Here is a 17961-nt window from a genome sequence, read left to right as displayed (position 1 = left end):
TAAAAGAGAATATAAACAAGCCCAAAAAAGAGTTCATAAGGCAATCAAAGAAAAGAAAAATGAAAGTTGGGAAAGGACATGTACTCGAATAAATACATACATTGGAGGGACAAGGAGCACTGAAAGCTGGAAAACCATAAAATCCCTACGGCACCAAAATAAGAAAGATATCATTTCACCGATATCTCTCAAGAAGTGGGATAACTATTTCAGCGAACTCCTGACAGAAAAAAGGCCAGAATACGAACAACGAAATACCAACGATCAAATTTCAATTGTGGCATCACCTATCAAAATAACCAAAGAACAGGTCAGAAAATTATGCCATGGACTCAAAAACAGGAAATCACCAGGACCGGGACACATTCCTCCCGAACTGCTAAAATACGGAACTGAAAAACTGTTCCAACTTCTGGCTGATCTGTTTCAACGGTGTCTTAGTGGACAGGGCATACCCCAAGAATGGAGGACCTCTTACATAACCACTATTCATAAGAAGGGAAGTAGGGAATGTTGTGACAATTTTCGAGGCATAGCAGTACTCAACACAATTTCTAGAGTCTATGGAAAACTATTGAAAGAGAAGATTGAATACGAATATCGGGATATGGAAGCCGAAGAACAGGCGGGCTTCAGAGCGGGTAGATCAACCATTGATCACCTGTTCACTCTGACACAGGTGATTGAGAAGAAAAGAGCTGTCAATCAGGAAACACATCTTCTCTTCGTAGATCTGAAGAAGGCTTATGATAGTGTACCCCAACAAAAACTGTGGGACGCCCTAGAGAAAACTAATATAAGCGTAAATCTTATCAGGGCCATACAAGATGTATATGGAGAAAATTGGTGTCAAGTGAAGGAGGGACGAAGGTTGTCGAGAGGGTTCAGAGTGAACAAAGGTCTGAAACAGGGCTGTTGCCTGTCACCCACCTTGTTTAAAATATATCTGGAGCAAGCTCTTAAAACATGGAAGAAGAAATGCCGAGGTATGGGCATACCATTAAACGAAACCATCCTGTACACATTATGTTTCGCCGACGATCAGGTGGTTCTGGCGCAGGATTACGAAGACCTGGTATACATGACACGCAAACTCATAGAGGAATACAGGAATTGGGGCCTAGAGGTTAATATTAGCAAAACAGAGTATATGTGCATCGGAGGACAGCAACAAGATCTGGTACTAGAACAACAGGTCGTGAAAAAATGCATTAAATACAAGTATCTGGGAGTACACATCACAAATGACGGAAATATGGACGAGGAAATAAAACACCGAAATAACCTGGGAAGAATGGCAATAAGACAACTGAACGGTATTCTATGGGATAAGACGATCACGAAGGAAAATAAACACAGAGTCTTTGATTCCATAATAAAGAGCATCACAACCTACGGCAGTGAAATATGGCCTCTAAAACAAAAGTCGTTAAGATTGCTTGACGCCACAGAGTTGGATTTCTGGCGACGAGCTGCAGGAAAATCAAGATTAGACAGAGTGAGAAATGAGAACATCCTAGACATAATGAGAGTAAGTCATCGAATGACCGAAGATATAAGAGAAAAGCAGCTCCGTTGGTACGGACATGTCCAAAGGATGGAGGATGATAGGCTACCGCAACAGATATTCCAGTGGACACCGCATGGAAGAAGAAGAAGGGGGAGACCCAGACTAAGCTGGAGAGAAGGAGTAATGAATGATATGCGATCAAAGGGCATTGAAAGTGACCTCTGGAAGGACAGAGAAAAATGGAGGCTGGAAATCAGAAGACGTCGGAGAACGTTGTAGACTGATTCGTATATGAATTTTTATTTGAATCTGCAAGTGCGCTCACAGTTCTCAGTCTCGTGTAATAGAAAAGCATCAGTTTGAGTTTAGTTATATCCGAACGTTTTTCGTTATATCATCGGATTATCAGTCCCCGTCTACACCTCTCCTATACCAGAGTCTTGATTCCACCCATACTGTCAATAACGTATCCTGCTGGTGTGGATACCTGGGGGGTACAGAAGGCACTTTGGGGTGGCTACCCTTCCTAGAATATTTCCGTTCGTTTCCGTATCCACCTCTACGGTTAGGGAAGCACTCTGCTGTGTGGATACCCGGGGAGTCCCGAACACGCCTAAGGGTTAGCTGTCGTAATTCTGTGTCGTCGTAATTCTTTCATCCCCTAACCTGGCTGAAGTCCGGTGCCTGCCCGTTAAGTGTGCGTCTTAGGTTCTAGCTGGCGTACACGTCCGTAAACCTCGTATAACGTTCGAGATTGGATCTTGTTTCATTCAATCCGTTTTTCCCCTGTAGATTTACCGATCTCGAGTCTTTCACTTCACGAATTTTATAATAGTGCCATTTGTGTTTCCTTGTACGAGTCGACAAATATAATTTGTGTACTTTCACTGGTTATCGCTAACACCCCAGACACCGAGGAATCTTGTCTTCGGCTCGTAGCTACCAGGGTAGGTTTGCTATTTTCCCTTAGAGAATAGCTGGCGCTCGAGTACCCCGAGAAAAAGCCGTTACACACTTTACATCTGTAAATGTTTTCAGCAGAAAGTTATGAAAATCTTTCGAAGTAGTATTTGGTTTCAAATTTGAGACGTGCAGTGTCAACTCCCTCATAAGATGCCATGACTAGTAGCGACCTCGTTTTTTCCGTCTGTTCGTTACCTTCACCCAATCATTGGTGTTATGTTTGTTTTCACTGATTTTGTATTGATATCAAAGTTAATTTTCCCCATAGTTTATCGAGAAAATTTTGTATACATTTTTCCTATCCAAATCGTACAAATTCACTTTTTTTGTTTGTTACATATACCTATTGATGAATTGAGGAGAATGAACATGAGAAATTATTTTGCAGTAATCATTCGAATCCCCGAATGATTAGTGAGCATGAGATAAGAAGAGATAATTCGATTATTATCGAAAACATAATCGTTGGAAATATTAAGAAGCATCCAATATTTGCTTCGTTCAATGCGAGTGGCATAGCAAGCTCAAATAATTATGAAATGAGTCAGTCCTATCTTAATTTGCTTCCCATAGATCTGAACTGCCCTGAACCGTCACACGGACGGAAAAGTTATCGAGTGGAGGGGATACCTTCTATCAGCTCATTGGACGTAGTGACGGCGGGCCAGTATATATGCCAGCGTAGCTTGAGTATTCCTCAGACTCACTCGTCTGTTCACGAATGCTTAGTGAAATGGATTACAGAGTTTTGCCCGGATGTTTCGTAAGCAGATCGGATCCCTTCAGGTCCTTACCTGCAGAAATGGTTTCAACCATTTTTAGATATCTGGATGCTGATTCACTGTTATCCGTTTATTCGACGAGCCGAAGATTCAGAGATATCTGCCTTCATGACCCGATGCTCAGGCGTAAGCTCATTTCGAGAACGACTGAATTGCGGAAAGAAGAGCGGAGGCGATTGCTGAATCCAAAATTTGGCGTGAGTATTGTTCGGAATGATGATTTCTCTCGCTCATCATTCCGAGGAAATACCACTCGTAAAAAAGTTCTTGTACAAACAAGAATATCTAGGTGATACTTGGTAGGAATACATATTTTGTATTTGTGGAGCTCATAAAATATAGAACCTAAAAATTTCCATATGGACATAAACCGAATTTGACCGAATATTATTATCGCATTCGTTTAGAAATGGATAAAATGACCGAGTCAATAGAAAAATATATAACTCAATCTTTTGCTATATGAAATATTTTTCATTTATCATTAAATCTATCAGGAAATTTTGGAATCAGTAGGATCATCTTCGTATTCTTCTGCCAGGTTTTCTAAAAACAAAGATTCAAATATTGAAAATTGAGAAATGAATACACAAAAGCATCAAATTAATTCGAGATAAATGGATTATAACTTGAAAATAAAAATAATTAGAATGTACATAGTGGCCTTCGGCCTATTACTGTCAGCAATTACTTCATTTAACTAGGTAGGTACTTAAATAGTTACTTTTCTCGGTATTCTTAGATCAGAAACATTCCGTGAGCTTTATAGGTTCTGGAGTTCGGTTTGGGTTTTATTATACTTGTCTAGGCGGTAGGAAGATTTTTTATTATTGGTAGTAATAAAACCCAAAAATTTCTGTAGCGAAATAAACTTAATTTAACCAAAAATTCACATCCCCTCCTAACGAATTCTGGCTTAATAGGACCCCATCAGTTTTTATTTCCACAGTTTGAATTTTTATTTGAATCTGCAAGTGCGCTCACAGTTCTCAGTCTCGTGTAATAGAAAAGCATCAGTTTGAGTTCAGTTATATCGGAACGTTTTTCGTTATATCATCGGATTATCAATCTCCGTCTACACCCCTCCTATACCAGAGTCTTGATTCCACCCATACTGTCAATAACGAATCCCACAATACCTGGGGGGTACAGAAGGCACTTTTGGGTGGCTACCCTTCCTAGAATATTTCCGTTCTCTCCCGTGTCCACCTCTACGGTTAGGGAAGCACTCTGCTGGTGTGGTGCTCATTATGAAATGAGTGAGTCCTATCTTAATTTGCTTCCCATAGATCTGAACTGCCCTGAACCGTCACACGGACGGAAAAGTTATCGAGTGGAGGGGATACCTTCTATCAGCTCATTGGACGTAGTGACGGCGGGCCAGTATATATGCCAGCGTAGCTTGAGTATTCCCCAGACTCACTCGTCTCTTCACGAATGCTTAGTGAAATGGATTACAGAGTTTTGCCTGGATGTTTCGTAAGCAGATCGGATCCCTTTAGGTCCTTACCTGCAGAAATGGTTTCAACCATTTTTAGATATCTGGATGCTGATTCACTGTTATCCGTTTATTCGACGAGCCGAAGATTCAGAGATATCTGCCTTCATGACCCGATGCTCAGGCGTAAGCTCATTTCGAGAACGACTGAATTGCGGAAAGAAGAGCGGAGGCGATTGCTGAATCCAAAATTTGGCGTGAGTATTGTTCGGAATGATGATTTCTCTCGCTCATCATTCCGAGAAAATACCACTCATAAAAAAGTTCTTGTACAAACAAGAACACAACGAACGCGTGCTTTGACAATTCCAAGTAATTGGAGTTTACGCTCCTCTGAGCAGAAGGTCAAAACAAATCATCGCTTGATGAGGCTATGAATCTGCATGCACTATGAACATTATTAATATTAATTGACACTTAGTTGTTCTCGGCAACAGATATTATCATTGTGACAGATTTGACTCAACTTCAACTGATATTCTACGTTAATCACTATGAAATATAAAATTGAATTTCTCCCACAATTTTTCTTTCAACAAGAGGGATTATCATTACTGTGTTGTGTTTTCCGAAAGGTATATATATAGATTAAAAAAATACAGTCGAAAAGATAGGGAATTCAAGAATTCGTTCAAGACTCAGTTTCAATTTGTAGACGATTCGATTGTTGAATTGATTGAATCCATTCAGAAATGAAAAATACATTGAAAAATCAATAAAAAATAATTTTTCTTTCTGTTTCTTTTCCTTCTACAAAAATATCTATTTTTCTAAGCAATAATTCCAACATGAAATGAGTATATATATATATGCCAGCGTAGCTTGAGTATTCCTCAGACTCACTCGTCTCTTCACGAATGCTTAGTGAAATGGATTACAGAGTTTTGCCTGGATGTTTCGTAAGCAGATCGGATCCCTTTAGGTCCTTACCTGCAGAAATGGTTTCAACCATTTTTAGATATCTGGATGCTGATTCACTGTTATCCGTTTATTCGACGAGCCGAAGATTCAGAGATATCTGCCTTCATGACCCGATGCTCAGGCGTAAGCTCATTTCGAGAACGACTGAATTGCGGAAAGAAGAGCGGAGGCGATTGCTGAATCCAAAATTTGGCGTGAGTATTGTTCGGAATGATGATTTCTCTCGCTCATCATTCCGAGAAAATACCACTCATAAAAAAGTTCTTGTACAAACAAGAACACAACGAACGCGTGCTTTGACAATTCCAAGTAATTGGAGTTTACGCTCCTCTGAGCAGAAGGTCAAAACAAATCATCGCTTGATGAGGCTATGAATCTGCATGCACTATGAACATTATTAATATTAATTGACACTTAGTTGTTCTCGGCAACAGATATTATCATTGTGACAGATTTGACTCAACTTCAACTGATATTCTACGTTAATCACTATGAAATATAAAATTGAATTTCTCCCACAATTTTTCTTTCAACAAGAGGGATTATCATTACTGTGTTGTGTTTTCCGAAAGGTATATATATAGATTAAAAAAATACAGTCGAAAAGATAGGGAATTCAAGAATTCGTTCAAGACTCAGTTTCAATTTGTAGACGATTCGATTGTTGAATTGATTGAATCCATTCAGAAATGAAAAATACATTGAAAAATCAATAAAAAATAATTTTTCTTTCTGTTTCTTTTCCTTCTACAAAAATATCTATTTTTCTAAGCAATAATTCCAACATGAAATGAGTATTGGCAAATAAGGGATCACTAAGGCATCATATTTGTTATTAGACTTGAATGGGTTACAACTTGGAAATGAAGGGAAGTAGGATGCCCATATTCAGATACTCTAGATATAGATAGGTTTATTGCTGCCATTAGAATAATGTCCGTCTCATCCTTACAAAAGAGGTAAATAGGTACATTTGTCGGCATTCTTAAATCTGAACCAAGATGTTCTGTCTATTTCCGTGAAATAGACCAGAACAACAATTAAACATTGTTCAATTCGTTTGGGTTTTATTACACCTTATCTAGGTGATACTTGGTAGGAATACATATTTTGTATCTGTGGAGGTCATAAAATATAGAACCTAAAAATTTCCATATGGACATAAACCGAATTTGACCGAATATTTTTATCGCATTCGTTTAGAAATGAAATATAAAATGACCGAGTCAATAGAAAAATATATAACTCAATCTTTTGCTATATGAAATATTTTTCATTTATCATTAAATCTATCAGGAAATTTTGGAATCAGTAGGATCATCTTCGTATTCTTCTGCCAGGTTTTCTAAAAACAAAGATTCAAATATTGAAAATTGAGAAATGAATACACAAAAGCATCAAATTAATTCGAGCTAAATGGATTATAACTTGAAAATAAAAATAATTAGAATGTACATAGTGGCCTTCGGCCTATTACTGTCAGCAATTACTTCATTTAACTAGGTAGGTACTTAAATAGTGTTCGAAATTCGAACATTATTCTAAAAAATAATCAAGTTCAATAATATGGAAAATTCCATCTGAATTATTCACAAAACTGGGTCACGCCGAGCGAGCCGTCGATCTACCGAATTCTGCTGACTGGCTAGAAACAATTGATGCAACCGGGGACTCCGTCAGTGCAGTAATACCAAATATGGCAATGTTATTTCTATCGTCATTATTCAATTTAGTATATAAGCTTAGACTGTAATTAATAAAATCATCATTCATCTACAGTTTGATCAATATACCTCTTCGGCAACTGTGGAGTTAAGACATTCCCTTGAACGTTCTGAGTCTGGTCGTTCAGTTGCCCTAAAACTTCAAGCAAGTGTTGTTTCAACCAAAGAAACAACATTTTTTGGTCCTTCGAGCCGGATCGAGAGAAAGGATTTACGACCCTAATCTCGATCAAATCATCAACGCCTGTGGGGAAGCCTTCCAGAGCCAAATCCAGCGCCAGCAGAAGCCCTCCAGAGCCAACAACAGCATCCGTGAAGAAGCCATCCAGCGCCAAATCCGAGCCCGTGAACAAGCCTTCCGGATCAAAAATTCAAAAAGCCAGGGAACACACCGAGTCCACTGGAAAAGATAAGAGCTGAGGATTTACGACCCTAATCTCAATTAAATCATCAACGCCTGTGGGGAAGTCTTCCAGAGCCAAATCCAGCGCCAGCAGAAGCCCTCCAGAGCCAACAACAGCATCCGTGAAGAAGCCATCCAGCGCCAAATCTGAGCCCGTGAACAAGCCTTCCGTATCAAAAATTCAAAAAAGCCAGGGAACACACCGAGTCCACTGGAAAAAATAAGAGCTAAGGATTTACGACCCTTATCTCAATTAAATCATCAACGCCTGTGGGGAAGCCTTCCAGAGCCAAATCCAGCGACAGCAGAAGCCCTCCAGAGCCAACAACAGCATCCGTGAAGAAGCCTTCCAGCGCCAACTACGAGCCCGTGAACTAGCCTTCCGGAAAATCAACAACAAAAAAAAAAATCTTCAAAGAGATTTCACGAAACCCTGCATGGAGGAACACAACTGACATTAAGTCAAGTTAGACAAGAATACTGGATACCACATGGAAAAAATAAAATCAAACACATAATAAGGAGTTGTGTTATATGCACTCGATATCGTTCCACTCCATGTGTCCAGAAAATGGGAAATCTACCGAGAGAAAGAGTTAATCCCTCCCACCCATTCACTAATGTTGGGATAGACTATGCCTGCCCGATAAAAATGTGATTATCCAGAGGTAGAGGATCCAAATCCTTCAAGGGATACTTATCCATTTTCGTCTGTCTCGCAACAAAGGCAATACATCTGGAAGCAGTAAGGGACCTTTCTACAGAAGCATTCATGGCTGCCTTCAGAAGATTCACCTCGCGACGTGGGTTATGCTCTGCAATATTCAGTGACAATGGAACCAATTTCATCGGAGCTAAACGTATACTTGACAAAGAATATCAAGAAGCCATTAATGAAAGTTCAATAGAGAAGGCATTAGCAGAAAAATCGATAAAATGGCACCGCATACCACCTGGCAGCCCTCAATTCGGCGGACTATGGGAAGCTTGCGTAAAATCTACGAAGTTTCACCTACGAAGAATTGTTGGAGACCACAAACTGACCTTCGAAGAAATGAGTACACTCCTATATCAAATAGAAGCTTGCCTCAACTCTCGCCCTCTTATCCCAATCACCGAAAATCCACAAGAATTAGATGTGCTGACGCCTGGACATTTTCTCATAGGAAAATCACTACATTCAAATCCTGAACCAGAGATCAATGAAAAGAATATCACCCTACAAGATAGATGGAGGCTTATACAAAAAATGAAACAAGACTTCTGGAAGAAATGGACATCGGAATATCTCTCCAGATTGCAACAAAGGAGCAAATGGACGGATAAAAAAGAAAACATGGAAATAGTAGATATCGTACTAGTCAAACAGGACAACGTTAATCCCAACTATTGGCCCTTGGGAAGAGTGACGCAGTGTCACCCAGGAAACGACGGATTTGTGAGAGTGGCTACGATACGATGCAAAGATGGGAAAGAGATCAGAAGACCTATAACCAAAATCTGCATACTCCCGGTCGAGCAAGAAGAAACGATAAGACTAACAAAGTCGGACCTTCCTCGAAAAATCGACTGATACAAACATTAATGATGATCACGTTACTATGTGTAGCCAATACTAAAAACGCAATAGCGCACCACACAATTCACAAACTGCCGCCTGGATTCTACGTGGAGCATTTAGGAAAAGCATACATAAGTGGAGGAGAGTTGAAATTATTAACACCGTTTTCTCTTGATCAACTACACTTGGACCGAAGCAATCTTAACAGAACAGTTGAAAACTTTCGAGGGTTATGTACTACAGCTTCTCAACTATCGCAGACAAATCACTGTCACGAGTTTCAACACCACATCTCAGAAATGAAGTATGAAAACAACCTACTCATCGACAGCATCCAACATCTATCGACCAGATCCAGGAGAGGAATATTAGGAGAATTAATGACATCCATTTTCGGCGTCAACGATGAAGTCTATCACGATATAGACGACCTTCAGGAAAACCAACAACACCTCATAGAAGTCACCAATCATCAGAGAAAACTACTGATTTCCACGACGAATGACGTGAGGCAGATCGAAGAAAAAATAAGCCAAAAATTAGAACATTTTCGTGTAAAATTCAACAAGGGCATAGCCATCATCAACGAAATGCATCTATGGTACAGAAATGTTGATGAAAACAGCATAAATCTTCAAATCATTCAAAACTACCAACTAGCTGTCAACTATTTGGAAGAAGTCAATAACAAATACACAAGAATCATAAACATATGTCATGGTCAAGGCCACATCACGGATCTACTTTCTCCAAGCGAACTAGCAAAGCTGATCCAGAAGGCTGAAACAACGATTCCATCAGACATGCACATATTACTCAAACCTGTGAGCAGAATGGAAGTCTTCTATGATGCGAATGAACTAAGAATAGTCACCTTCTTCTTCATTATCCAAAGACAAAGTTACGACATCATCAAAGTATTTCCCGTCCCGGTTAAGAAGAGAGAAAACATATTCATAGCCACCAAAAGTATCCAATGACTTATTAGCAGTAGAGTACAACAGTCAAAAATACTTCGAAATAAATGAACCGGAAGTCAAGGAAGCCGTAAAACTACGAGAGGGCCTATACATTTATAATCCTGGAATGGTCAAAAACATGGAACAGCATCCGAATTGCATCATCCAAAGCATCTACCAAAAAAATGGGAAATTCGACTGTGAACTCTCCAGCATTCGAGTCCAAGACATATTATGGAAAGAACTAATCAAACCAAATACGTGGATGTTCATTTCCAACCAACCGTCCACTATATCAAAACTATGCGGAGGAAAACGAGAAGAAATTACCATCAATGGAACTGGCACAATTCACATAGGAGCAGACTGTCTCCTCAGAACGCAAAATATAATCCTTCGAGCGAGGTTCACGAATGAGATGAAATCAACAACGACGTTCAGCAAGCCAATACCATTGAACTTATGGCAAGGGAACTCGAATCCTTCCAATGAAAATCTCATCGAGCCCGAAACAGCAATGGGCAACATCTCTGCAAATTTAACAAACATAATTCTGGAAGAAGAGGAACCAAATTCACATATCTGGAGACATTTTTCACACCCTCTTGCTACAACCACCGTGATAGGAATCTCTGCGATAGTCACACTAGCTGTAACGTACCTCTGTATGCGATATATACGTCCACTCCTTCGGAACCGAAGAACTAACTGATCCACCACGGAAATAAATGAAGCAGAAGCCGAAATTCCATTGACCCAAATCACACCGAGTTCAAAACCACGCCAGCAATGTTTCGACCTTGACCAGCTATACGCCGAGGCGAAAACAGAATTCCAGACGAGAGACCAACTCCGGACGTCAGCACCCATTCATGACCATGCCCAATAAAGCACTCGATCGAGTGTCACACAAGTTAGAAATAGGAAATTAGGAAATAGGACAATAGAAGTAACAGATTGCCAACACTGGAGCTCCAACATCATAGGCATTTCGGCCTTGGGAGTAATGTTCGAAATTCGAACATTATTCTAAAAAATAATCAAGTTCAATAATATGGAAAATTCCATCTGAATTATTCACAAAACTGGGTCACGCCGAGCGAGCCGTCGATCTACCGAAGTCTGCTGACTGGCTAGAAACAATTGATGCAACCGTGGACTCCGTCAGTGCAGTAATACCAAATATGGCAATGTTAGTTCTATCGTCATTATTCAATTTAGTATATAAGCTTAGACTGTAATTAATAAAATTATCATTCATCTACAGTTTGATCAATATACCTCTTCGGCAACTGTGGAGTTAAGACATTCCCTTGAACGTTCTGAGTCTGGTCGTTCAGTTGCCCTAAAACTTCAAGCAAGTGTTGTTTCAACCAAAGAAACAACAAATAGTTACTTTTCTCGGTATTCTTAGATCAGAAACCCAGATACTTGGTCCCCTCATACCTAATTAGTTTTTTGGACATTCCGTGAGCTTTTTTGGTTCTGGAGTTCGGTTTGGGTTTTATTATACTTGTCTAGGCGGTACGAAGATTTTGTTTTATTGGTAGTAATAAAATGCAAAAATTTCTGTAGCGAAATGAACTTAATTTAACCAAAAATTCACATCCCCTCCTAACTAATTCTGGCTAAATAGGACCGTGTAATAGAAAAGCATCAGTTTGAGTTTAGTTATATCGGAACGTTTTTCGTTATATCATCGGATTATCAATCTCCGTCTACACCCCTCCTATACCAGAGTCTTGATTCCACCCATACTGTCAATAGCGTATCCTGCTGGTGTGGATACCTGGGGGGTACAGAAGGCACTTTGGGGTGGCTAATTAGAATGTACATAGTGGCCTTCGGCCTATTACTGTCAGCAATTACTTCATTTAACTAGGTAGGTACTTAAATAGTTACTTTTCTCGGTATTCTTAGATCAGAAACCCAGATACTTGGTCCCCTCATACCTAATTAGTTTTTTGGACATTCCGTGAGCTTTATAGGTTCTGGAGTTCGGTTTGGGTTTTATTATACTTGTCTAGGCGGTAGGAAGATTTTGTATTATTGGTAGTAATAAAACCCAAAAATTTCTGTAGCGAAATAAACTTAATTTAACCAAAAATTCACATCCCCTCCTAACGAATTCTGGCTAAATAGGACCCCATCAGTTTTTATTTCCACAGTTTGAATTTTTATTTGAATCTGCAATTGCGCTCACAGTTCTCAGTCTCGTGTAATAGAAAAGCATCAGTTTGAGTTCAGTTATATCGGAACGTTTTTCGTTATATCATCGGATTATCAATCTCCGTGTACACCCCTCCTATACCAGAGTCTTGATTCCACCCATACTGTCAATAACGTATCCTGCTGGTGTGGATACCTGGGGGGTACAGAAGGCACTTTTGGGTGGCTACCCTTCCTAGAATATTTCCGTTCGTTCCCGTGTCCACCTCTACGGTTAGGGAAGCACTCTGCTGGTGAGGTGCTCATTATGAAATGAGTCAGTCCTATCTTAATTTGCTTCCCATAGATCTGAACTGCCCTGAACCGTCACACGGACGGAAAAGTTATCGAGTGGAGGGGATACCTTCTATCAGCTCATTGGACGTAGTGACGGCGGGCCAGTATATATGCCAGCGTAGCTTGAGTATTCCTCAGACTCACTCGTCTGTTCACGAATGCTTAGTGAAATGGATTACAGAGTTTTGCCCGGATGTTTCGTAAGCAGATCGGATCCCTTCAGGTCCTTACCTGCAGAAATGGTTTCAACCATTTTTAGATATCTGGATGCTGATTAACTGTTATCCGTTTATTCGACGAGCCGAAGATTCAGAGATATCTGCCTTCATGACCCGATGCTCAGGCGTAAGCTCATTTCGAGAACGACTGAAGAGCGGAGGCGATTGCTGAATCCAAAATTTGGCGTGAGTATTGTTCGGAATGATGATTTCTCTCGCTCATCATTCCGAGAAAATACCACTCATAAAAAAGTTCTTGTACAAACAAGAACACAACGAACGCGTGCTTTGACTATTCCAAGTAATTGGAGTTTACGCTCCTCTGAGCAGAAGGTCAAAACAAATCATCGCTTGATGAGGCTATTAATCTGCATGCACTATCAACATTATTAATATTAATTAACACTTAGTTGTTCTCGACAACAGATATTATCATTGTGACAGATTTGACTCAACTTCAACTGATATTCTACGTTAATCAATATGAAATATAAAATTGAATTTCTCCCACAATTTTTCTTTCAACAAAAGGGATCATCATTACTGTGTTGTGTTTATCGAGAGGTATATATATTGTTACGAGACCGTTTCCCACAAGAAACACGGAATCGCATCGGAACCCGAAACCCAGGATTCCTGGAAGACGACACAAGGCGTGACCACCGATTGTGACTCTTTTCCGTTTTCATAATTTGAATAATAGTTAGTTGAGGTCTAGCGTTAGATAGATTCTCTTGCTTGTTCTTTGTACAAATAAAAACGATATCCTTTCTATCGAGTTGTCCTTTAATTATCATTGGTAACCCTAAAAAGAAATAAGTTCTTTTTAAAAATAGACTTTCGGATACGTTATTCATAACTGGCGCTGCCCGAACAGGATATCGCAACGGGGTTTTAGTGAAAAATAAAATAAAATCAGTTTCCATAAGTGAATACGGACTCGTCCGGCCAGGCTGTTCGAAGAGTGTTCGAGGAACTCCCGGTGACTATCAAGTCTTTGTGCGGTATCACCAAGAAACCACATCGAACCAGCAGAGAATCAATTCTACCCACTTCACCAGAAGGAAGACCATCAACTCGATCCACTTCGATTAAGAAGAAGGAACTACACACCCTAGGATGCATATCTTGGTGATGTAAGTCCATCAATCTCTTTCCTTAAACCCAGAATCCCAAAGTTCAAATGACAGATAACGATTCTTCAGGCGTACTAGAAGTTATCGCTGAAGATTCAGAATTATTAGAATTAGGAACAAACTTTTTGAATAACCAATTAGAATTAGAAAAAAATTTTTCGAACAATCAATCAATTAGAAATAGAAGATTCCAACCATATCCTTCAAGAAGAAATTTTGAGAACCTCGAAATGAATAACCAAACTTCTTCTAACCCACCTGTAGTTGACGCAATGTCAAGGCAAGACATACAATTGCTTTTGAACTTGTACAGAGACATCCTGTATAATATGTGTATGATGGGTTGTCTGAAAGCCAGGCGCTCCATTTCATCAAAATCTTAATGTTGTGGAAATCTTATCACTTGTCCATGTGTGGCGGTTTTTTCTTTTGTTCGCTGAATTAGTTTAATCATTTTCACAAGTCGACATCTTCTTGAAGAGCGAATCTTAATTATTGAATTTTTATTACATTGAGCCTTCTATTGAGTTCATTTGATTATAAACTTACTGTCATAACGGTGAGATACCACTCTTGAGCTTGGTCAACGTTTTTTAGGTAAGATAGATAATTTTGTAGATTTTCAAATTTGTGAATAATGTGATCAACGTTTTTTAGATTCAATAAATTGAGGATTTCTGTCAGTCAATATTTTCTCTGAATCCTACATCAATTATTCGTAAACCCTCGTCCCAGCACATCTTGGAGCCCAACTTAGGTCGAATAAATGGATAGTAGGAGAGAAAATTACCACCTACGAAGTGTCAGAAAAAATATGGAGAAAGACCAGCTACAGGACGACATCACTGAAAATGCACGAGCCCTGTCTCCGGCGGTACGTACTGAAAGGAAAGAAAACGGGAAACAGGAAAATCAGGAACATGGAGCTGTCCCAAAGGTGAAGGAAAGTGATTCAAGAACACCCAAACAAGTTAAGTATTCACACCACTCAAGGAGACGAATGTTCAACCTTGAAAATCAACATGAAAAGGATAAGTCTAGAATGTTTGATATGTTTATTTGAAAAATTGTTAATGATACAGTGAGAATGACCCTTAATAATGTACAAGTTGATCAAGCTAGAAGTGGAGATCAAGAAAATAATTATTTTATGCAGGATGTTCCTGGGGTTGATTTGATTAATACTGATAATCTTGATACTGAAAATCTAGCGAATAACATACGTGGACATGCACGCGTTCAATCTGGTTCACGTATACAGGGTGTCTCTGAAAGAAATATAAACGTCAAATCAAATTTAAGTTCCAATTTTAACTTACCTCAGTGTCTTCCTGGGTTGAATGTACAGACTGCTCATTATTCAGGACAACAACAAATTTCAAATTTAACTATGAACGATAATTTATTTGGTTTGGGAGATCTAAGTAAACTTGTACCTGATTTTGATGGGGAGAGTCATGTGCAGGCTCCAGAATTTCTTCAGTTTCTGGAAAACGGGATAAATGTTAATGCTATCTCTTTTAATAATATCAGAATTTTACTATGCAAATCATTCAAGGGTTCAGCAAAGCTTTGGTGGGAAGCATATTCAAATTACTTCAGCAATTATTCCCAATTTAAAACCGAATTTTTGAGTCATTTTTGGGATAGGAAAAGGCAGTATAAGATAAAAGAAAAATTGGAAAATAGTGAGTATGTTTCTGGTCTATTCACGGATCACTTTAACTATTGGATAGGTGCTGCAAAACATTTACAACCGCCATATACAGTCATCGAGTTGATTGACTTGATAGCACCACATTTTCCTCCTAATGTTGCAAGCTCTCTTTTGGGCTGTACCACTTTTTCTGATGCAGTTTCTCGTTTGAGGCAAGCTGACCATTACTTCAAAAATAAACCTAGTAATTCTCAAAATTTTCAAAAAAAGATCAATTTCGCTAATACAGAGAACACAACTAAGAATCCTAACTCGCACAGGTATGGCTTCACCACCTCGAACAGACAGGGTGAGAGAGTCTTTTCGAATAAAACAATTTCGGTTTTGGAAGCTGAGACCCAAGAACAGGGAAACGGGGAAATCCCCCACTAGGGAATCTTGTGGGGGAAAAATCTATTCAGATAAGTAATAATCCTTTACCTGACTTACTGATGGAGGAATGTGACTATGATCATTCATTAAATGATGATAGGTGTCCACTTATTTTAATAAATTTGTATGGTTACAAGTTCGCTGCGTTGGTTGATACAGGAAGTAGAGTCTGTGCTATCTCACTTGATACATGGAATCAGATCGGAGGATCTCACAGTTCTATTCCTCATTTTCCAGTTACAGGTATAAGGGTAGTTGGAGCTTTTAAAACCAAGCTTCAGAAATTCACCATGCAAGCTCAATTAAGTTTTTCTGTACAATCAATGTCACTTTGTTTCGAGTTCTTGATCATTCCGGGTCTAATTCATCCAGTTATATTGGGATGTGATTTGCTGCGTTTTCTTCGAGTTGATGTGAAATTATCTGAGAATGTTTTGGTATTTCATTCGATGAAAGGAACCTACAATGTTCCAGAGATCGATATTCACCACAATTTTGCACCTTCAGAAACACTCGCTCTCTCAACATTAAAAATAAAATCGAAAAATGGCATTGAAAGCATCTCAACATTAGATACCAGGTTGGAATCTGGGAATCGTTTTGAAAAAACAGTAGAAAATTGTCAACTTCCGCTAAATCACAGATCGAAATTTCAAAAGATACTGACAGAGTTTGATGCTCTGTTTTCTGATATTCCTGGACGGACTTCAGAATATTTTCACACAATCAAGGTAACGAATTCAGAAGAATTTTTCATCAAACCCTATCCAATACCCATGGCACATCGGTCTGCTGTACAAAAAACTGTAGATGAAATGCTGCAGTGGGGAGTTATTGAAAGGGCCTCACCCAAATATATATCGCCCATAATGACAACTGTTAAAAAAGATGGTTCAGTGAGAGTCTGTCTCGATGGCAGGCACATTAATAAAGTAATGGAGTCTGAGTTTGAAGTACCTAAACCGATTGATGAAATAATCAAACAGTTATCAGGGAAAACTGTCATGTCGAGTTTAGATTTGACACACGGTTACTGGCAGTGTCCTTTGGAGGAGAATTCCAAGAAGTATACTGGATTTATGCTTGGAACTAAAACCTATCAATTTCGTGTTCTTCCGTTCGGAATAAAAAATGCTACCAGCGCTTTTACTCGGTGCATGGATAAAGTTTTGGGTCCTAGTTTTCAGGATTTCGTGGTAACGTTCGTTGATGACATTTTGATAATGTCAAAAGACATTGAAGAGCATCTTGTGCATTTGTCTCTTGTTTTTGAACGCTTAACGGAGGCTGGACTTACCTTGAGACTTGATAAATGTAATTTTTTTAGGTCTGAAATAACTTACTTGGGGTTTTTACTCACGAGTCAGGGAGTCAAACCTGATGCCTGCCGGATCCAAGCTTTGGTTGATTATAAAAGACCAACAAGTGTGAAGGAACTACAAAAGTTCCTGGGGTTTTGTCAATATGACAGAATTTTCACCCCCAGATTTTGGGAAATTTCTGCACCACTAACGGCTTTATTGCATAAAAAAGTTGCATGGAGATGGACAGATGTGGAAGAAAATTCTTTTCTGAACTTGAAAGCGGAATTACAAAATGCAGTGTTACTTTACCACCCTGATCCAAATGAACCTTGGCATGTACAGACTGTTGCCAGTGATAATGGTATTGCAGGTATTCTTTTTCAGATGA

At 39.1% G+C, this 17961-nt stretch overlaps 1 protein-coding gene across 1 annotated transcript; it reads left to right on the top strand.

The window, feature by feature from the left end:
* The first annotated feature begins 14634 nt into the window (after positions 1-14634).
* LOC123321918 lies at positions 14635-16737 on the top strand. Its single transcript, XM_044909712.1, has 2 exons — positions 14635-14777; positions 14838-16737. Exon 2 carries the CDS (start codon positions 15268-15270, stop codon positions 16267-16269), a length of 1002 nt encoding a protein of 333 aa, XP_044765647.1. The 5' UTR covers positions 14635-14777; positions 14838-15267; the 3' UTR covers positions 16270-16737.
* Positions 16738-17961: the final 1224 nt, after the last annotated feature.

The sequence above is a fragment of the Coccinella septempunctata genome, chromosome X (genome assembly GCF_907165205.1).
Source record: "Coccinella septempunctata chromosome X, icCocSept1.1, whole genome shotgun sequence".
Classification (NCBI taxonomy): Eukaryota; Metazoa; Arthropoda; class Insecta; order Coleoptera; family Coccinellidae; genus Coccinella; species Coccinella septempunctata.
Note: the sequence above shows the minus strand (reverse complement) of the source record. Positions and strands in the feature narration are given on the sequence as shown.

What these genes read in the sequence shown, in the direction of transcription:
- LOC123321918 (XM_044909712.1), top strand. Translation starts at nt 15,268, where the DNA reads ATGACCCTTAATAATGTACAAGTTGATCAAGCTAGAAGTGGAGATCAA.